Below are 22363 nucleotides of genomic sequence, written 5' to 3'. Positions count from 1 at the left end.
CTTAATATGATGATGATGATGACATGCCTTCTGATAATGGGGTGCTCCCGGATGACACTGACTCCAAGTCCTCTACACGAGAGTCAAAAATTTATATTCCAGGTCTTACAAGCTGTCCGTGCAGCTTTGGTCATAGAGGAGGACGAACCTCCAGCACCTAAGTCCAAATATGCCTATTTCAGCGACATAACAGTGACCGCTGCCATATTTCCTTTGTCTGGCCAGCTGGTGGACCACCTGGAGGTGGCGTGGAAAACACCTGGAAAGCGTTACCAGCTGCAAAAACGCCTGGCTTACGCGTATCCTTTTGCTGAGGACTATTTTACCAAATGGGAAACTTCGCCAGCGGTGGATTCTTATGTGACACGTTTGGTTAAAAGCGCGACCCTCTCTATGCCATCCATGTCGACCTTAAAGGATACTACGGATAGGAAAGTGGAGGTTTGCCTGAAATCCATTTACTCCCTTTCAAGTGCTGCGTGCAGACCGGCCATGGCTATCTGCTGGGTAGCTAGAGCTATGGAATATTGGGCGAACACCCTGGAAGGGTCCTTGTCCTCGAATGCTACCAGTGAGCAGTTGAATCTAGTGGGCAACCTCCAAAATTCAGCCACTTATATTAATGAGGCTGCCTTGGATGTCAGCTTATTGAATGCCATGATTTCCATTGCGGCTCACCGGTCCCTGTGGCTACGCTCTTGGAGGGCAGATGCGGACTAGAAGAAGGGCTTAGAGTGTTTACCTTATAATGGTAAAGTTTTATTTGGCCCTGATTCGTATAAAATTGTGGATACGTTGGCAGCGGCTAAGTCGGCTTGTCTGCCTTCTGCCCCTGCTCCCTCTGGGTCTCGGACCTCGTTCTTTCGGACCTATCAGGCCCCAGGTAAGGTTAAAACTCAGTCCTTTCCTATGCCGTCAGTCACCAAGAAACAAGCTTGAAGTGCGAGACGTCCGGCTACCAAGCCTGATGACAAACCCTCAGCCTGACGGGGCAGGCCTCCCCTTGGGGGATCCCAGGGTAGGATGCCGACTTCTTCAGTTCGCCATTACTGGTGTCAGACTACCACAGACACCTGGGTAAGAGAAGTGGTCTCTAACGGATACACCCTCTCCTTCCGCAGAACACCTCCCCATCAGTTCTTTTGCACAGTCAAACAAGACAAGGCCTTAGCACTTCAAGAGGCAGTACAATCCTTGCCTCAGGCAGGGTCATTGTACCGGTCCTGTTATCCCAGAGGGGTACGGGTTAATATTCCATCCTTTTTCTGGTTCAAAAACCAAATGGATCCCACGACCTATCCTCAATCTCGAGTCCCTGAACAAATTCCTCAGGGTACCTCGGTTCAGGATGGAAACCCGATGCTCTATTATACTGGCTATGGAACCTGGGGATTTTATGATGTCACTGGATATTCAGGATGCAAACCTGCATATTCCGATTACTTCGGCTCACCAGCTTCGGGCTCTACCGTTTGGCCTCTCTACTGCACCTCGAGTGTTTACCAAAATGATGGAGGTAATGGCAGCCCATCTGCGGCTGCAGGGGGTCCGCCTGTTACCATACCTGGAAGACCTGTTATTGTTGGCAGGGTCTCCAGAGGTACTTCACCACCACCACCTACTATATCTGTGCTACAGATGCACGGGTGGCTGATCAATTTAAGGAAGTCCTCCTTGACTACGTCCCTGAGCATGCTCCATCTGGGAGCTCTATTGGATTCACAACAGCAGCGGATCTTTCTGACTGTGGAAAAGATCTCCACTTTGCAGACGCGAGTACGCAGATGCCTCCACAGCCGCCGAGTGTCCATCTACTCGGTAATGCAGTTACTGGGATCCATGGTATCGACTTTCGACATGGTGGAATATGCCCAGGTTAATTTTCGGCCTCTACAGAAATTGATCCTCTCCAGGTGGGACAGATTACACCATCGGTTAAAGGAACAAATGATGGTGCTCTCTCCGGAGGTGTGTCTATCTCTGGCTTGATGGCTGCAGACAGACTACACCTCACCAGGGGACGCCCCTTTTGGATTCCGGACTAGGTCCTCCTGATGACGGACGCCAGTCTCCAGGGTTGGGGCGCAGTGACAGGTCCACTCTCCTTTCAGGGGAGATGGACAGCAGAGGAGTCTGCCCTGCCAATCAATATATTGGAACTTCATGCGATCTGCAGGGCCCTGCAACATGCCAGACTCATACATCACGGAAAGCCCGTGCAAGTTCAGTCAGACAACGCCACCACCATGGTTAATATCAATCATAAAGGAGGAACTCGAAGTCAGGCGGCAATGACAGAGGTGTCACGCATTCTGACATGGACGGAAGGTCATCTCCCAGCCATATCGGCAGTGTTCATCCCAGGAGTTCTCAATTGGGAAGCGGACCTCCTCAGCAGTCACGATGTGCATCCCGGGGAATGGTCTCTTCACCAAGAAGTGTTTCAGCTCCTAATCGACAAGTGGGGCCTTCCGGAAGTGGACCTGATAGCCTCCCGACACAATCACAAACTGCCAGTGTACGGGTCCATGACAAGAGACGCCAAGGCTCTCTTGGTAGCGCTCTGTCAGTCAAGTGGGCCTTCCAGTTTGCGTACCTGTCCCCTCCAATATTCCTTCTTCCTCGAGTACTTCGGAAGTTCAAACAAGAAGGAGGCACTGTCTTCGTGGTGGCTCCAGCGTGGCCCCGACGTCACTGGTACTCAGATCTTCAGAGTCTCTCCATCGACACTCTGTTGCTGTTGCCTCAACATCCGGACCTGTTGTCTCAGGGTCCTTGCCTTTACCCAGACCTGGGTCTTCTGTCTTTGACGGCGTGGCTCTTGAGACATCCCTCCTAAGGTCCAAGGGTTTTTCCGGCTCTGTGGTTAACACCAATCTCAGAACTGGAAACCTGCCTCTGCTAGGGTTTACCACAGGGTGTGGCATACCTACTTTGAATGATGTCGTCCCAGGAGTTACAATCCCCAGGTGTTTCGAATATCCAGGTTTTGTTTTTCCTGCAGGCGGTTTGGATCTTGGTCTCTGCCTTTTCAGTGTGGTTCCAGCAATGGATTGCTCCTCTTCCTGATATCCGCACTTTCCTACATTCAGCCTCCCTTTGTCCCTCCTGTGGCACCTTGGGATTTGGCTGTGGTCCTTAGGGCCCTCCAGGGCCCTCCATTTGAACCCCTGGACTTGGTGTATCTCAAATGGCTGACAGCTAAGTCAGTTTTCCTTCTGACTATCGCTTCTGCCAGACAAGTGTCAAATTTGGGGGCTCTCTCTTGCTTTTCCCCATTTCTGTTTTTTCACCAGAACAGGGCGGTACTTCGGACTCGCCCTCGGTTCCTTCCTAATGTGGTTTCTAGTTTCCACATTAATGAGGAAATTATTGTACCGGCCTTTAATTCCCAGACCTCTCGGCAGGTGAGGCCTCATTGGATGTGGTACGTGCCCTAAGGATTTATGTGGACCATACCAGTTCCCTTCGGAAGTCAGATTCCTTGTATTTTCTCTACGGATTCCACAAGAAGGGATGGCCAGCCAATAAGCATACTTTGGCTAGGTGGTTTTGCATGACAATCTCTGAGGCTTACACTCATGAGGGCCTTCCAGTGCCGCCCTCTGTTACTGCTCATTCTACTCGGTCTGTGGGTCCTTCGTGGGCAGCTCGTCGTGGCGCCTCGGCTGTTCAGCTCTGTAAGGTGGCCACATGGTCTTCTGTCCAGACCTTTCTGAGGTATTATGCATTTGATACCTTTGCCTCTCAGGATGCTTCCTTTGGGCGGCAAATTCTTCTTTCTGCACAGGAGCATCCCCACCCTTAAAGGGGTAGTAGAGTTATATAGGTAGATCGCTTGCCTGAATAACCACACAGATAAAAAAATAATAATTTAATATCACTGTTGTAAATATGCAGTATAAAATAACAATCAAATATAAATACAACAATATAGTGCAATAATCTGTTCAAGCTCTAGATAGGATAGTTTTCCTAGACCCTTTCCATATAATGAAATAATGGATCAATTCAACATGGTCAGAAATCCAAGGAAGGTGTTCACACTTGTACGTAGCCAAAAAGGGTTAATAGATGTGTGTACTCCAAGTGGCCGTCTGTTTGTTTTATGCCAGTTCCTATGCAAACACTGTCATTCACATTTAGACACACATCTATAGATGTATAAATAACCCCAGGTATGACAGTCACTGCCGCCGGCATAGATTTTCAGCCTTAAATACTGTACTTTATGCACCAGCTATAGCGTACATTCAGGCATATAGAAAAAATTCTAAGATTTTAAAATGTACTCACTGACAGATATCACATGGGGACTTGCTTACAACCGCTCTTCAGCAGGAGCAAGTTAGTTTCGGCTTGGCCGCTCAATATGATGTAGCAGCCGGACTTTGTAGGGACAGCTGTCAGGATCCTGAGGTGGGAGCAAGCTGGTTACAGCTCCGCCACTCAATAAGGTATAGCTCTCGCCGCAGGATCCCGACAGCCGTGGATCGGGGCCGCTGTTGGACATTGCCGCAACCTCCCTCTGGGCCCTCACTGGCTGTTTGGGGATCCGAGGTAGAGTGTCACTTACCCCCAGTAGACCCCTACGGACATCTGCTGCCGGAGTCACGGGAGGCCGCCTTTTTTGGGGACTTGTATGGGATTCACCTGCACTCCAGGACATGTTTCCGCCTGCCGTCGCTACCTCCCTCCTACCGGATCTGGTCCTCTGCTGACTCCCTCCTGTTGGTCCTGCACCTCTGACCTGCTCTATTGTGAGCAGGCTTCCAGGGACCTCTCCTCTCCAGCTGGGCCCCCTCTCTCCTGCCGCCCTCTTCCTTACGTGCTGGTCACCTTGGGTGGATACAAAACACCGGCGGCTGGGGCCTCTGACCTCCTGGTGACTGCAACTCCACTAGGAGTCCCTTCAGCAACCTGAGGAACACCTACTATTTCGCCCTACAGTGAGTACCTGTCTCTGGGCAGGATATTCTAACAAGCTCCCTGTGCTGTGTTTCCTGCTACACTCTCCCTCTCCAGTTGTTTCTGGGACTTGTGGTGCCCCAACTCTATTCTCTCCCTGAGCTGATAGGGTGAAATATACAGGGCAGAGGCATACAAACAGCCCTACCTGCCCATTTCCTTCTCACAAGCTGGATAACACTTCTTTCTTCAGCTCTCTGGAGCTACCTAAGCTGACCTATATGGCTTAGATCTGATTCATATCCTCCATCACTCACTCTCTTATATGTAATTCATTGTGAACAACTCAACTCCATACCGATATCCGAGTGATTTGGCCTATATTCCCCTTGGGTGTAAACATGCCACCTAAGCGGCAGAAAATCCCAGCAGCAGTGCCCCCAATTAGTTTTTTTAAACACACTCCGCCTGCGGACTTATCCAAAAGCATTAATAAAATGTGCATAGGAAATAAAAGGTCTAATACACCTATCTCCACTCAGGACCCCAAGATGGCGAACTTATCCCCAAACGACGACTCAGGAGATGATGCTCCATTAACCTTGGGCTCCATGAAGCGTCTTCTGGCCTCCTTTAAATCCGATATATTTGCTGAATTCTCCATGGCATTACAAACGTGTCAACAATCGGTTGATGTACTGGGCCATCGCACAGATCATCTTAAAAATAAACTGGAGGAGGTGGTTAAATCCCATAATAACCTTATTAATCTCCACTATGATTTACCAGCAGAAGTTGTAGCCCTCCAGAGCAAAGTGGGGGATCTGGAAGATCAGTGGCGACGGAACAACATCAAAATCCGTGGCATTCCGGAATCGGTTTCTCAGTCGGATCTTACACAGTTTGTCACTGATTTATTTATGAAGCTTCTCCCATCAACCCACACTACTGATTTTCTGCTACACTGCAGTAATCACCTACCAAGAGCAGGGAATGCCCCGGCAGGAGTCCCACGTGACACACTGATGCGCCTCCATTACTACCACATCAAAGATTCAATCCTTCGTATGGCCAGACCTTCAGAAGCTACCTCCCAGATACTGGGAGACCTTCAGATTTTCGGGGATCTCTCCGCAGCTAATTTGGCCCTACATAGATCCTTCCTCCCGGTTACTAAAGCTTTATAGAAGGCCAATCTCCCATATGGTTGGGGCTTTCCCACTAAATTGTTGATCAAACGAAATGGCTCTACCACAGTGATCTCCAATCCAGCAGACCGGGTCCAGCTCCTGGTATCGTTGAACCTGGAGGACATTTCTTCAAAGATGCCTGGTAACCCCCACGTATCCCAGGAATGGTCTACTGCGGGACACTCCTCTTGATAACGCAGCCTTACTTGCTTAATATTTATTTGCTGACCCCTAACAGGACCATATTATAAGTTCCTTTTTTAGGTGCTTTACACTCCCAGTGTCTTGATCTTGGTATTATCTTTTAAACCTAATTCCATAATTGTTTCCAGGAGACTCACCTAGGCAATGATATTTTGCATTAAGGTCCTAGGGGCTTTGAAGTTTAACTACAATTACTGACAAGTTATTGTTTTACTGTACTAGTTTAAAATGTGACTGTTATAGAGAAACTGACTGTTCACGAGGTTTACAAAAATCAATGCATATTACATTTGCTTTTTTTTTTTCTCATGATAATCTAGGTTGTGGTCTGCTTTCCCGGGACGCGACTTCATCATTGAGGCATGATACTCCCATCTCTATTTGCCTCTTTCCACTGCACCAGACAATTTGGAGTGCGGAGTTGGAGTCGCGTCTGGGAGGTGGATTCGTAACTACTTTCTTTTTTATGCTGCATATATGCCATAAATTTATGTCTAACAGATTGATGGAGGGGCTGTGTTCTATGACTCTGTCTCCACGTACCCCCTTGTGCTACCTATAGAGGTGGCCCCAGAAAGTCCCTTTTTGGGACTATTTTTGTTTTCTTCTTTCCTTTCTATTTCCTTTTCCAGTATACTCCCCTATTGAAACCACTTTAATTGCCTTTTTTTAAAATTTTTCTCTTTTTGGGTACATGTCCCCGGTGTCATACCTTTTTCCATCTTTTACATCCATGGTTCTATTTTATATTTAAGATGTCTGTATACTAACAGCTATTAGCTTGTCTTGATTACAAATGGTTAATGTAATATTGATTAATGTGAAAGGCCTAAATTCCCCTAATAAAAGGAAATTAGTGGTACGCTATTTTTCTTAAACTAAAGCACATATAGACGCACTTCCTCCGCTCTTCCCCCTCCCCAATTTTCCGATCGTAGATTCCCACTTTGCTATATGTCAAATGGCCCTAGCAAGAAAGCGGGCATGGCTATACTCCTCACCCCTTCTTGTAAGTTTATTCTTGAAAAGCAAGTGACGAATCAAGAAGGTCGCTACTGTACCTTAGCCTTATAGGTAAACTGGAAGATACTCCTGTGACCATTGCTACGGTATACGCCCCTAATACAAAATAGACTGCTTTTACTAGGCGTTTCTGTAATGTTTTCTGCTCTCACTGTGCGGGCCTCCCTCTCATCTTGGGTGACTTTAACATGGTCCTTGACCCTGATATGGATAAATCCACGCCCAAAACGGCCCATCGGATACGCCCCCCTCATGACCATTCACAGGCGTTTCGAAGCATTCTGCTAGAGTATGAGTTATACGATGTATGGAGAGCTAAAATCCCCTCGGTAAGAGACTAACTTTTACTCCCATGTTCATCTCTCATTTAGCTCTTTCCGATAAATGGACCCTTCAACATATTAATAGGGCCTCTGTCCTGCCATTGATGTGGTCAGATCACTCAGTCCTCAGCTTGCAATGGAATATTTCCTCCCTAAGAACTCCTCCTGTCCCTTGGCGTATGGGTGACTATCTCCTTAATGACCAAGATGCAATACAAGCCATTTCCCAGTCCCTATCTCTATACCTTGAGGCCAACCCAGTAGGTGATTCGTCGGTATTCACTGTCTGATGTGCCATGAAAGCGGTGGTCCGTGGGACAGCTATTCAGATGGCAGCTCGACTACAAAAAAAAGCTTTGCAGCAGCACACGGAGTTAGAAATGCAAATAGCTGACTTAGAAGCTAGACACAAGCCATCCCCATCTGATACTAACCTATATCGAGCTCTCCTTAAAGTTAGGGAGCAATGGAACGTAATAGCTCTCAGAGAGGTGCATAAATCCCTTGCTAGATTAAAACAAAAATTCTATGTGCAAGGAGATAGGGCGGGCAGGATGCTAGCTAGGAAACTTAGAGGGATAGTGGCTAGAGACCGGGTTAGAATGGTTACTAATTCACACGGCATTAAAATCTCGGACCCAATGGTAATTGCTATCGCATTTGCCAATTTCTCTTCTCAGCTATAGAATTTAGAGGACGATGCCTCAGTCCCTCAGCCGACTACGCATGATATTGATAAATTCTTGAATGGTATTCATTTGCCCTCTCTAAACACAGAGGCTTTGCAGTCCCTTAGCAGCCCGTGGTCGGTTGAGGAAATTGTGTCAGTTATTAAAAGACTCCCCTCAGATAAAGCCCTGGACCCAGACGTCTATATATAAATAAATTCTATAAACACTTCTCGGACCCTCTGGCCCATCTTCTGGCCCAAAATTTTTAATTAAGCTTTTGGTACTTTCCCCAAGGAGATGTTTGAGGCTAGGATTGTAGCCTTTCCTAAGCCTGGCAAAAATACCACCTCACTAGCTAATTATCGACCAATAGCTTTACTCAACACGGACGTTAAAATATACGCTAAGCTTATTGCTAATAGACTCAATTCTCTCCTACCCTCCCTTATACATCGAGATCAGGTGTGATTTGTGCAAGGGAGACAGTCCCCTGACAATACCAGAAGAGTTATCAAATTTATCAATGTATTCTCTGCTATGGATGCCCCTCTTTTGTTATCATTGGATGCAGAGAAGGAATTTGATAGACTCCACTGGGGATATCTACATGCTGCTCTCCGTAAATTTGGGATCACGGGCAGGGCCCTGACTTCTATATCAGCTCTTTATTCCAGTCCTATGGCTAGAGTGTTTATAAATGGCCTTCTTTCTCCTATATTCCAGATAACAAATGGTACCCGTCAAGGGTGCCCCCTATCCCCGCTAGTGTTTGCTTTGGCGATCGAGCCACTGGCAGAAACTATTCGTTCTAAAACTTCTATCTGTGGCTCTGAATTATTTGGGATAGTTTACAAAGTTTGCCTATTCGCGGATGATGTCCTCTTATTCATTACGGATCCCGTCTCCTCTTTACTCCACCTTCATAGCATTTTGGAAGAATACTCCAAGGTATCCTATTATAGGCTGAACTCCTCTAAGACTGAAGCTCTCCCTATCAACTTTACTCCAGGTCTTCTTCATTCCCTCAGTAATGCGTACTCATATTCATGGCAGAACCACATCTCTCATTCCCTGTAACTATAAGATTTTGCTTATGTTGTCTGACTGGATGCTACCAGAGGTATCTTGGATGAGGCGCATAGCGGCCCTCAAAATGGTTATTCTACCCAAAATACTGTATTTATGTAGAACTATCCCCATCACAGTCCCCGACTACCTATTAAATAAGTTATATGCTGTTTTTCGTAAATATGTCTGGAAGGACAAGAAACCTAGGCTGGCTAGATGCACAATGTCATTTCCTAAATCTGAAGGAGGTCTCTTTCTTTCCTGGACCGGACTATTGATGGTTCAGATCTGGACTTTTGGTTCACATAATATAGCTCATCAGATCCCAGTTTGCTGCTAGTATTCATGCTGCTATTACTATAGTACTAATGTTTGTGTATTGTCATTTCATTATTTTTATGCTATTGTTATTTTTACTCTCTCTCTCTCTCTCTCTCTCTCTCTCTTATTTATATATATATATATATATATATATATATATATATAATCTAAACATTATATGGTATTGCAAGTGGCGTCTTTTGTGGGTTCTACCATATCCTTATTTTTTTTTTAGATACACATCATCAATCAGTGCCAAACTAATCTCTGTTTATACATATATATATATATATATATATATATATTGTATATATTATCTATTTATATTACAGGTTGAGTCTCCCATATCCACAATGAGGTAATTTTATACAATATTTTTAATAATTTTGTGTCTTAAGCAAAGTTTGTGTACATTGAACCATCAAAAAAGCTAAGTTTTCATTATCTCAATCATGCTAAAAAAAATCAGTATTTCGGAATATTCTGTATTTCGGAATATTTGGATATGGGAGACACAACCTGTACCCCAAAGCCCCAGGTTGTTGGAACGTGCCCTAGTGCTAAGACCATGGAGCTGCTTTCCCTAGGGGGTCTTCTGCACTTTTTGTGGACCTGATCACCCTATGAATACTGTGCGTTTTTACTCTGCAGCGTCCAGTCTATGAAGATAGGTTGGGCCAGGAGGCTGCAGTGCCCCACTGTAAGGGTCAGCTTAGGACCGAATTGCAAAGCTGCACACAGCTTTGCAATTCCGTCCTTGCAATTATGGTAATGCAGCAAAAAATGGGGGGGGTTGGGATGCACATCCTAATTTAAACACAATAAGAGGTTCTACCTTGCTGAGATCTGTAGTTCTACAGCAGAAATAGAAGGGGGAGAAGCAGATGCACACTCTAAGCACTAAGAACACTGAATATCACAATATATATAATAAACTATCAATAAACTATTAATAACTATCAATAAACATGATTTCGCGCTTAAGTGGTTTCTATAAACTAAAAGAAATATGGTCCCATTCATTCATTTTTTTGGACTATAGAAGACATAGCTTCCACTATCATGTTATCATATTATGCTTTAGTGGTGTCTTCTATTATTTTCTATACCTGTTACTCTTTAGTCATCTATATGTAATTTTTGTCCACATTAAATGGTTATTTAGTGATTGTTGATTTGTACATCAACATCACTAGGTCAGTGGTTTCTATAAACTAAAAGAAACATAGTTTTATTTACTCTTTTGGATTATAGAAGATATAGCTTCCATTATTATGTTATTATATCATGCTTTATTTTTTACACATGTGATCCTGTAGCATTTGTATGTAATTTTTGTCCACATAGAATGGTAATTTAGTGATTGTTGATCTACACATCAACATTACTATGTTATTATCTCTCATTCACTATTGATAATTATTCTTATTATTATCTTTCTTTCACTATTGATAATTATTCTTATCTGGTTTACATTTTTTAAATGATAATGTAGCATTTTTATATACATTATGGGCCAAATGTAATAGGTAGTCTGTTTTAGTAACAGTACAAACTCGCACATTCTCGCACTTTTAGAAAGTGCGAGTTTGTACTGAAACTTGCAAATTCAATGGCCTGCGAACTTTTCAGCTCGAGGCTACTGCATTTGCGAGTTTAGGACTATGTAAACTGACACCTTTTAATGCGAGTAGCATTAAAAGGTGCGAGTTTTAGAGAAGCCATCACAGATCAGTGAGATCCATGATGGCTTCTGTGTGTGTATAAAAAAAAAAAAAAGTGCACCCCCTCCCCAAAAGCATAACCAGCCCCGCGCTTTATAAAGCCTGTTCTGGTTCTAAAAATACAGGGGCCAAAATGCGTAGGGGGCCCCTGTATATTAAGAACCAGCACAGGGCTTTGTTGAGCTGGTTCTGGAAAATCAGGGGACAAAACAAGTAGGGGTCCCCTGAAAATTCTAGAACCAGCACTGAACTCTTTCTAGCGGGGGCATAATGCCACAGCCAGGGAAAACCTTTCACCGGTTTCCCCGGCCAAAGCATTATCCCTGACCGCTAGTCAGTCCAGGCCGGGGATCCCTGAGGAGTTGGGTACCCCCCCAATAAAGGGGTACCCCTCTCCAGGGCACCCCAGGCCTAGACTGATAGCCCGGGGCTATCCCCGGCACCCTAGGGTGGTGGGTGCCGGGTTGATAGTGTTAGTGTAAAGTGTAAAAATAAAGTTTTGCATATTGTCTTTAGTTGTAGAACCACAAGTACCAGCAAGCCTCCCCTGCATGCTGGTATTTGGAGAACCACAAATACCGGCATGCGGGGCATTACGGGCCCGCTGGCACTTGTAGTTCCACAACTAAAGAAATACGTAAATAAACAAACATACACTGTGAATATTACATTTTATTAAAACATACATGCACACTCACACTCACACATACTCACCTAGTATCCGAAGTAATCCATAGGGGTGTACCTGAAAAAAAAATCCATACTCCCCTCTCCTATGCGTAGATCACGTCCACTTGTCCAAGTAGGCAATCCAGGAGTTAAAATAAAAAAACAGCAAAAAAACAAACCATACGGACTGAGCAAAGGTATGTGTGTACACATACCTTTGCTCCTCGTAAATGACCGGGGCACACGTGTGCCCCGTCAGTGAAGGTGCCGCCAGCCAATCAGGGAGCATCTCCGTCGGAGCAGCTCCCTGATTAGCTGAATGCGGCCAGCCTGTGTGTCCCATAGAGTTCTATGGTGAGAAATCCCCATAGACGTCTATGGTGGGAACCGCTACATCGTAGCCGCAAGATTAATTGAGGTTAATCTTGTGGTTACATCAATGATGTACATTTTGGACTATTTTTTTATTTTAAAAAAAAAAAAAATACGTCTTGAATTTTTATATGTATAACTTTATAGTGTTATGCATGCACCATTTTTAGATTTTTTTTTTTAGTGGTAAAAAAATTTTTGGAACTTATTAAAACTTATTGAATGGAAAAAAACCGTATGGAGTTTGGAGGACTTACATTGAAGGACTAAACACTGTTGGTAAAAGATACCTTTAAAGGAGTTCTATTGTGCTATTCAACGTGAATTGGGGTGTGATTCTATATCTTTCATCCAAAATAACCTTTCTGTGATTTAACTCCTATGATATAGCATGAGTTTGGGTACGCTATTACTAGAAAGTGTTTACATCTATTGGAAATAATTATTATGTTTTTACATACAACGAGAAGTGAGTTTTGGTACGCCAATCTATTTAGGAAGATTACTAATATCAAAGATACCTTTTATTATATATACTCGCCACATCTGATGTGAGTGGGGTACGCTATGATACATCACCTCAGAATAGACATCTTATGCTGAATGATATTTCCATGTTTGATGGTTTGAAACAAATATAGAAATTGGTTTTCTTCTCTGCTTGATGTCTCCTTCTATGTTTCAACTAAGCAACTGTTATATTGAGGACTCCATCCAGAAGAAAACAGATTTTCACTGATTCCATCCAGCGTTGACATTACTGTGATTTAAAGGGATATATTATTATCATATCATATCTATGTAGCGCCGCAGTTTCTATTTTATTCTGTTCTCTTGTTTTAAGTTAATGTCTAGAATTGCGGTGGAATTCTTATTAGGAATATTATCAAAACTATTGGCAGCTTATTTTTTGCGCCCTATAAGTGGTCCCCTCTTCTTTTCCTTTCTTATATCAATAAACATGGTTTTAAATTGAGGTTCTAAGTACAGTATTAGGGATGTTAGGGACCCACCTGATGAGGTTCACCTTGATGTGGTAGGTGGGCAAGCATCTTTGGCCAAATATGTACTAAGAACCCCTTTTTTCTGTGTATGAGTGTATTTAAGGTAACATGTTGGTGTTAGCACTCCTCCTACCTGCCCCAGTTGATTTTAATTAGTCTGGGTCCTGTGCATTGCAGTACACACATGTAATGGGCACTATTACAGGTAAGTCCTAGATAAATTTATACAATCTGTCAGTATTAGGGACCCACCTGATGAGGTTCACCTTGATGTGGTAGGTGGGAAAATATCTTTGGCCAAATATGTACTAAGAACCTCAATTTAAAACCATGTTTATTGATAGTTTATTATATATATTGTAATCTTCAGTGTTCTTAGTGCTTAGAATTATGGTAATGCAGCAGGAGGCATCACGCCTCCTGCGTGCATTACTTATCCGAGCTGCTTTGTACAACGCAGCATCAGGTAATCATGGGGTCATGCAAGCTGGCCGGCGCATTTAAGAGAAAGAGGCTAATTAATCTCCATCCTTTCCATTCCATATACCAGGGCTTGACAAATTTTTCTAAAATCTAGGAGCCAGGATGAAAGTGTAGGAGCCAGACCACTGTCCCCCCCAAAAAATTACAGGAGTGAGTGAGGAGCACAGCTCTGTATGTTATGCAACTGTTATACACACTATACTAGTCCACAAAATGGTCACAGTTGAATGGATATAGTAAAATGGAGGCCCCTTCACTGCTCTGCACAGCTCCACCCCCAACCTCCAGTAATAACGGGCAACATTTCACATAAAATAATGGTGCCAGAAAGTACAACAAAACCCCCCTCCCCTTGTGGTCACACCACTATCCCACTGAAGCCGCTCTTCAATCCCTGGCCACGCATAGACCCTATTACCGGAGAGCTCTATGCAGCCGGAGATGGGAAACAGTAGACAGCCGGGACGTACTGGAGGATCAGCGTAGACTGGGACAGACAGCAGGGATCAGAGCAGGTCTGGATGGAGAGGAGTCGTCACTGCAGGCCGTGACGGACAGAGGCACAGCAGTCACCGCAGGCGATACTCAGCACATGCACTCCTGTGCATGATATGAACACCGCAATACTATAGGCACGAACCTCCGCCGGACTGATGAGGATCTGCTTCCCACCTCACTGCAAAATTTAGTAGCCAGGCAGCAAAATCTGGTAGCCATGGTGACCAGGCCCCCGGGATTTGTCGAGCCCTGCCATATACACTCCAGCCACATCCTCTCCTTTAACACCCTGCTCCTTCCCTCACACTGGCCCCTCCATCATTCTCATTGCTTTACAGTCATAGAGAAAAAAACTTAAATCTATTCTTCTGCAGAACAGATAGGATTCTTTAAAAAAATATATATATATTTGTGGGTCGTAGGCAGCAGCAGCAGAAGCATTTCCTGGACGAGGAGAGGACCAGCAGCAAGCTCCAACCAGGAGCTGGGTTAAAGGGCATGGCAAGGTGGGGTAGAGGCCACGGAGGGAGTAAGCCGGTGATCCAGGACAGATATACAGGATGCAGAGGCTGCAAGCATTTCAGCGCAGCCCGGCTGCTCACATGAATCAATGGCCACCTCTCAGGCTGCAGCCTGCACGGCCAGTTTGTGTATGCATGTTGTACCCACACTGAGCCGGTGCAGACTGTCACTGTAGCGCAGCCGCAGTGCTGTGCCACTATGACAGGCTGACAGGGGCTGCCAATCCTATATGTGGTGGGGAGTCCCAGGTCACTGATGACAGAGGTGGTCCGGCCCATTCCGCCCTGGCCGGCGGCGCAGGATCCATGAGGAAACATCCACGTTAGGTGCACCCTCTGGGGCTTATAGCGCAGGATAGCTCCGGGCACTAGAATCTATGGTTAAAGCTTGGTAGCCATGGACTTGCCACATGGGGAAATTAGCTAGTAGGCTTTAAACCCGGAGCTGCAGCTGTACTGTAAACCCTGTGGCTAATTTAATCTGCCCCCTAAGGGTGTGTTTGTCTAAAGCTGGCCATACACGGGATGATTTTTAACATGATTGTGGCATTTTCTACAGGTTGGAAAGACTAATCGTTTGCAAATAGTTGTATTTTGAGTCTTCTGCGACCCAGATACGCGTCCCCACCGTCGTCTAGTTGGATCACAGATCAGATGGATTTGCAGAGAGATCTCAACTGATCGTGTACAATGTGATACACTTCTATGCATCTTATGATCTTAATGATCAATCGTACACGCTTTGACCACATCTTATGAAGAATTTCAAGGGAAATCGTACAACTGATCTTACCAACTTTGAATCTCACCGGGGGGCCTTCACTGTGAATTGAGGTAGACCTGCACAAAGATGCTTACACACCTGTTAGTAGCCATATCAATTGCGGGTGCCTGAAAGCTAAAGCAAACATACACTGATGGTGATGATTGGTACCAGCACCAGTCAACCACTTTGACTACTAATTCACCTCTAAAGCACATAGGTGTTTTCTTCATTGATCATGTCTATATTATATGATTTTGTGAGTCTATTTAAAAAAAAATATTTTGCTACCTTTATTGCTAGAAAGTATATTATATAATTATAGAGGGGGTTTTTATATATAAATCAAACATCGTAAAACTGAATGTTATAAAACCCTTGTGTTTATGACTTTATTGGGTCTAAGTGCTTCTGTGTATAAGTATATCTGAGATAAACCTGGCACATATACTGCTGGTGCATATTAATATTGTTTGCAGTATTAATATATAAATCTGTCTCTTTCAGGTATGGACTGGTTGCACTGCAATGTCTGTTATCTGCAGGAGAAATCCACTTATTACATCACTAGCTGTGGACACATCCTCTGCCAAGCGTGCATCACCAAAGGTTATTTTTCTATAAAAAGTTTTATATCCAACCAGACAGTTTGTTAAAAAGTACCTTTTCAAATGCTATTCTGATTTAAACCACAAACATGTTACTTACTTACCAATGTAACATTTTGGGCCTGATGTTGGACGCGGGGCAGTAATTTTTTTTTCATCTGCATAAGCGTCCAGTTGCACACAGGGTCGCAGTTGCGATTGAGTTGCATGGTCTCAAAAATTGTTTTAGAAATGTGTTGGGCATTTATCTTGTCTTTGCTAACTACCATTGTCACGATGGTGAAGAAAGGTATAATGAACAGTGGCATAACTAGGGGGGTTCGGCCCGGGGGTCGTGCCCTGGGCGCCGATGGAACGGGGATTCAGGTAAGTATTGTGTTTTGTTTTGTGTGTGTCTTTGTGATATATGTAAGGGTCACTGTATAAGGGCACTGCATAGGGGGGGGGCACTGTATAAGGGGCACTAGTGGGGACACTGTATAAGGGGCACTACTGGGGGCACTGCATAGGGGGACCACTACTAAGGGCACTGTATAAGGGTCACTACTGAGGGCACTGTATAAGGGGCATTACTGGGGGCACTGCATAGGGGAGCACTGTATAAGGGGCATTACTGGGCGCACTGCATAGGGGGCACTGTATATTGGGCACTACTGTGGGCACTGCATAGGAGGGCCACTACTGGGGGCACTGCATAGGGGGGGCACTACTGGGGGCACTGTATAAGGAGCACTGTATAAAGAGCACTACTGGGGGCTCTGTATAAGGGGCACTGCATAGGGGGACCACTACTGTGGGCACTGCATAGGGGGGGCACTGTATAAGGGGCACTGCATAAGGGGCACTACTGGGGGTACTGCATAAGGGGCACTACTGGAGGCACTGTATAAGGGTGCACTACTGGGGCACTGTATAAGGGGCACTACTGGGGCACTGTATAAAGTGAACTACTACAGAGGGGTGTAGTAGGTGGCCGGCGGTTCAAATCCTGACAGCGGCAGCCCGACAAGGGTGAAGATCCCGATCGTCCCTAAAGTATCGCTAACTTAATTCCCCCCCCAACACTCCCTTAGGGGGGTGCCAAACCCTAACCTCTCCCCCAAGTGCCTAACCCTAATCCGTTGTAGTAAGTGCCTAACCCTACAAAAAAATTTAAAATTTGTGTCGACCATTTACTATGAGTGTCGACCTAGTGCCTGTCGACCTTCAGACCTGTCGACCTTGTTACCAGTCAACCTTTAGTGTGTCGACCTTCAGTGACTGTCGACCTTCAGTACCTGTCGACCTATTGCCTGTCGACCTTCTGTACCTGTCATCCTATTGCCTGTCGACCTTCAGTACCTGTCGACCTTGTTACCAGTCGACCTTTAGTGTGTCGACCTTCAGACCCTTATCGACCTTCAGTCCCTGTCTATCTATTGCCTGTTTATCTTCCATTGTCTACCCAAACATTATCTATCTAGACAATGTAGACTTAATGAACCACACCCTTAGGGGTGTTCGACCTGAGCGATTGAACAGGGGTGCCACCCATAGAGGGCGCACCCTTCCCCAGCATCCCGATTTCAGCGGGACAGTACTGTCCCGCTGTTCCACCCATGGGCCGAAGTGGCCCGCGGGTGGTGAAATCGAGAGGTTGGGGACCCCCTGCTCCCTGTGATTAACTGATGCACCTGTGTGCTCACCTGGTCAGCTAGACCAATGGCTATTGACCACCTCCTATTTAAACCAGTTTCTGTGTGCAACCCATTGTCTGAACAATGTGTTGTTACCCCGGATAGTCCAAGGCTCCAGGCTTACTCTTGTATCCTGTGTTCGCGTCCTCTGTGACTTCATCTGCTACTTCATGGGTTCTCCCTATTTACCATTTACGCTGAGTATCGTTCACCTGCCGGCATTGTAGCTTCCAAGCTGCATACAGATCTGTATTCCATTTGCCACTTTGTTCCATTACCTGTCAGCGTCGCAACATCTACACTGCATACAGACCTGTGGGCCCGATTCAGACCCGGTCGCTAGATGCGGACGCTCGCTCCCGGCGCATGCAAATTCGGCTAAGTGATGGCATGGCAGGCGATCGCACGGCAAGGCATAAGCACGCCCACTATGTCTTGTCGTGCGATCGCTTTGTGTATGCAGACACCCACCAGCCTGTCTTGAGACGCCCACTTGCGCACGTCATCTCCAGGAAGTGTATGCAACCATCGGTATATCGGGTACCATCAGAAGCGAACGCAGCTTTTGAGGTTGGCTATTCCCTACTGCAAGCACTGCGAGCACTTCAGTGTGACAAACAACCAGGTGACGTGTACTATGACGCTGCCTGTTAATTATGCATGCCTCTGAAACGCCGTTATTTTCGGTCAGGCACGCCTGTGTTCACATCTACACTCCCCCCGTTTCTAGTGGCCAGCCCCTGTTACCACCCTGTCACTCACTCTGGTGGGCTGTCTATGCTCGCCGAGCGAATGCTTCCTGATCTTTCGCAGTAGTTCGCTCACGCGCACTGCGATGCATATGCATGCGCACAGTGCGAACCATCGGCAGCTACGAGCGAACGCTTCTTTGCGTCTGGATCTGAATCGGGCCCTGTGTTCCATCTGTTGGTGTGTTCCATTACCTGTCAGCGCCGCAACGTCCACGCTGCATACAAACCTGCACTAACCACTTAAACTCAGCCAGCAGGTATATCACCCTCATCTGTCTGTGTACCGTCACCTATCAGTACTGAGCCGGCAACTTCAGCCGTGGTCTCATTCCATCATACCATTGGGACAGTGCTTGCAAGTTACTAATGCTGTTATACACTATGCTCAGTGGTTGTCCGGGTTATCAGGTTATATTATTGCGCTGACTTGTATTGGTTTCCCTGCACTGTGCGCTATTGTCTTGGGCTGGTTCATAGAAGGGTGCTATTTCCAGAGCTAGGATTCAGGACCTCATTCAGACCCGCTCGCAAGCGCTGAGTGCTCGCAAGTGGGTCGATGTTTAGGCCCTGCGCATGCGCAGCGGCCGCACTGCGCGTGCACAAGCTCCGGAGCGAGAGAAATTCTCTCGCTCCGGGGCTCGCTACCAACGGGGCGGACAGCTCGCCCTGTTTAGTAGGCGGGGAGGGGGGGGGTGGTTTCACAAACGGAGGCGTTCCTTAAGGAACGCATGCCGTTTTGTGGGCGGCTGCACTGACATCAGTAGTGATGTCAGTGGGGAGCTTCCTGCTCGATCAGTGCAGGAAGCTCCCTAGGGCTTGCGGTTGCCCAGACCCAACCTCAAGGTCTCGTCGCAAGCCCCAATGGTCGCGATGGTCTTGACCAACGCGACCATCAACCTGGTCGGTCGCTAAAGCTGTGGGTGGTAGCCCACAGCTTAGCTAGCAACCAGGAGGCCGCACTTTAAAAGGCAAGTGGCCGCCCACATTCAGAGCGAGCGCTCGCATTTTGTGAGCGCCTCTGAATGAGGGCCTCTGGGCCTGATTCAGACCCGGTCGCGAGCGCTGAGCGCTCGCAACCGGGTCGATGGTGGCCCAGAGCTCATGCGCACGACGGAGCCGGCTCCGTCGTGGTGCGCATGCGCGAGACCCGGATAGCGACGGGCAATCCATCGCTCTGGGTCTCGTACCAAAGGGGGCGTGCTGTCGATGTTGAGTGACAGCACGCCCCCTTTGGTGGGCGGGCGGGGGGAGTTGCTGCCCAAACGGAGGCGTTCCCATGTGAACGCCTCCGTTTGGGGCCGGCCCCACTGACATCACGAGTGGTGTCAGTGGGAGAGAGTTCGGCTCTGTTAGAGGGGGCACTACTAAAATGGGCACTACTAGAAGGGGCACAACTACAGGGGGCAGTACTTGAAGGGGCACAACTACAAAGGGCACTGCATATGGGCACAACTACAGGGGGCACTACTTTAATGGGCACAATTACAGGGGGCCCTGCATAATGGGCACTACTACAGGGGGCATTGCATAAGGGGCACTATTACAGGAGGCATTGCATATGGGGCATTGCATATGGGGCACAACTACAGGGGGCACTACTTTAATGGGCACAACTACAGGGGGCCCTGCATAATGGGCACTACTACAGGGGGCATTGCATAAGGGGCACTGGTATAGGGGGCATTGCATTTTGGGGCACAACTACAGGGGGCACTGTATAAGGGGCACTAACTTGATACACACAGTGTACAGGTTATAAACTATTTTCGCAATAATCTGGTTCTACACGGACATAAAAACTGTGCAACCTGTCTTGAGCTGAGGTGACAGACTGGCAGGAGCAGAGAGGAGGGTTGGTGAAGTAGATCTGTCAGGGTGGGATGTAATGGGCATAATGTGTATTTGGCATTACTGTGTGCACAATGTGCTATTTGGGGCATTACTGTGTGGCATAATGTGTAAGGGGCATTACTGTGTGGCATAATGTGTTGTTTGTGGCATTACTGTGTGGCATAATGTGTTGTATGTGGCATTACAGTGTGGCATAATATGAAATAGGGGCATTACAGCATGGCATAAATTTGTTAGAAGGGCTTTACTGTATGTCATTATGTGTTATACGTGGCATTATTGTGTGGCATGTGTAAGGGGCATTGCTGTGTGGCATAATGTGTTGTAAGGGGCATTCCGGTGTGGCACACTGTGTTATAAGTGGCATTACTTAGTGTGTCATAATGTGTAAGGCACGTTGCTGTATCATGTAACCACACACCTTAAACGTCGTCTTTGGGTGCGTTTGATCTTTGGGCGGGGGGAGGGGGGCGCCTGAAACTTTTTTGACATGGAGCAAAATTTGTAGTTACGCCACTGTCGATGATAGTGGTTACATACAGAGACGCCTCATTCAGACTGATAGGAATGGTGCAAGTTTTGATGAGGCCACCGATGGTGCATATAAAGACGCGCAGAGCTGAAAGTTGGCCTCTTGCACGTTCGGACGCACGGCTGTACACCAGGAAAGGGCCTTGTAGCAGCATTTACATAAAGTTTCAGATGTGTGACCGGCAAAAGATGCAGACACGAACGTGACTGTTTCTGACAGAATCAGGTCTTTTATTTAAAAAGAAAAAAAACTACAGATAAATGGAATTGTTACTTAATACTTAAGCATATTGGGGGAGGTGTACTAGGCCTTAGAGAGAGATAAACTGGAGTGAGATAAAGGGCCTCATTCAGAGGCGGTCGGAGGATGCAAACGGTCGCTCAGAAACTGGACGGCCACTTGCATCCTGACCGCCCGCCTCTGTTGCGGTCGTTAGGCTGTGGGTTAACACCCACAGCTCTAACGACCGCTCGGGTGATGGACCATCGCGACCATCGGGGCTTACGACGAGACCCTAGGGTAGGGTCTCACTTGTCGTAAGCCCCGGAGAGCTTCTGGCTCTGTCAGAGCCGGAAGCTCTCCACTGACATCACTAGTGATGTCAGTGGGGCCTCCCCCAAACGGCAGGCGTTCCCATAGGAACGCCTCCGTTTGGGCTGCCACCCCCCCGGCCCGCCTTCCAAACGGGGCGAGCTGTCAATCAACATCGACAGCTCGCCCCCTTTGGAAAGAGACCCGCTACGACCGGCGCTGTCGGTCGTAGCGGGTCTCACGCATGCGTACGAGGGAGCCGGCTCCCTCGTGCGCATGCGCACTGGCAAAACATCGACGGCCGCCTCTGAATAAGGGGCCTGATTCAGACCCACTCGCGAGCGGCTGTCCGCTCGCAAGTGGGTCGATGGTCTGCACTGAGCATGCGCACGACGGAGGGAGCTCCGTCGTGCGCATGCGCCAGACGCGACGAGCGAAGGAAAGTCCTTCGCTCGTTGTGTCTGATCAAAGGGGGCGTGCTGTCAGAAGCCGGCCCACTGACATCACTAGTGATGTCAGTGGGAGTGATTTTGGCTCTGATAGAGCCAAAATCACTCCAGGCCTTGCGGTTGAAAACCTCAACCGCAGGCTCCGGCTCGCAGTTTCGATGGTCGCGATAGTCACGACCATCGCGGCCATCAAACTGCACGCTCGTATAGGCTGTGGGTGGT

At 46.8% G+C, this 22363-nt stretch overlaps 1 protein-coding gene across 1 annotated transcript in view; it reads left to right on the top strand.

Moving 5' to 3' along the window:
• The first annotated feature begins 16251 nt into the window (after positions 1-16251).
• The window catches only part of RNF212B (ring finger protein 212B), a 104776-nt gene continuing 98664 nt past the window's right edge, over positions 16252-22363 (top strand). Inside the window, exon 1 of the mRNA XM_088470249.1 lies at positions 16252-16351. Coding sequence (XP_088326375.1) covers positions 16252-16351 — 100 coding nt within the window. The remainder of the gene's footprint in view (positions 16352-22363) is intronic.

The sequence above is a fragment of the Taudactylus pleione genome, unplaced genomic scaffold, assembly GCF_031769625.1.
Source record: "Taudactylus pleione unplaced genomic scaffold, aTauple2 ptg000095l, whole genome shotgun sequence".
Classification (NCBI taxonomy): domain Eukaryota; kingdom Metazoa; phylum Chordata; class Amphibia; order Anura; family Myobatrachidae; genus Taudactylus; species Taudactylus pleione.
The sequence above is the reverse complement of the archived record's forward strand: the minus strand, read 5'-3'. Positions and strand labels throughout refer to the sequence as shown.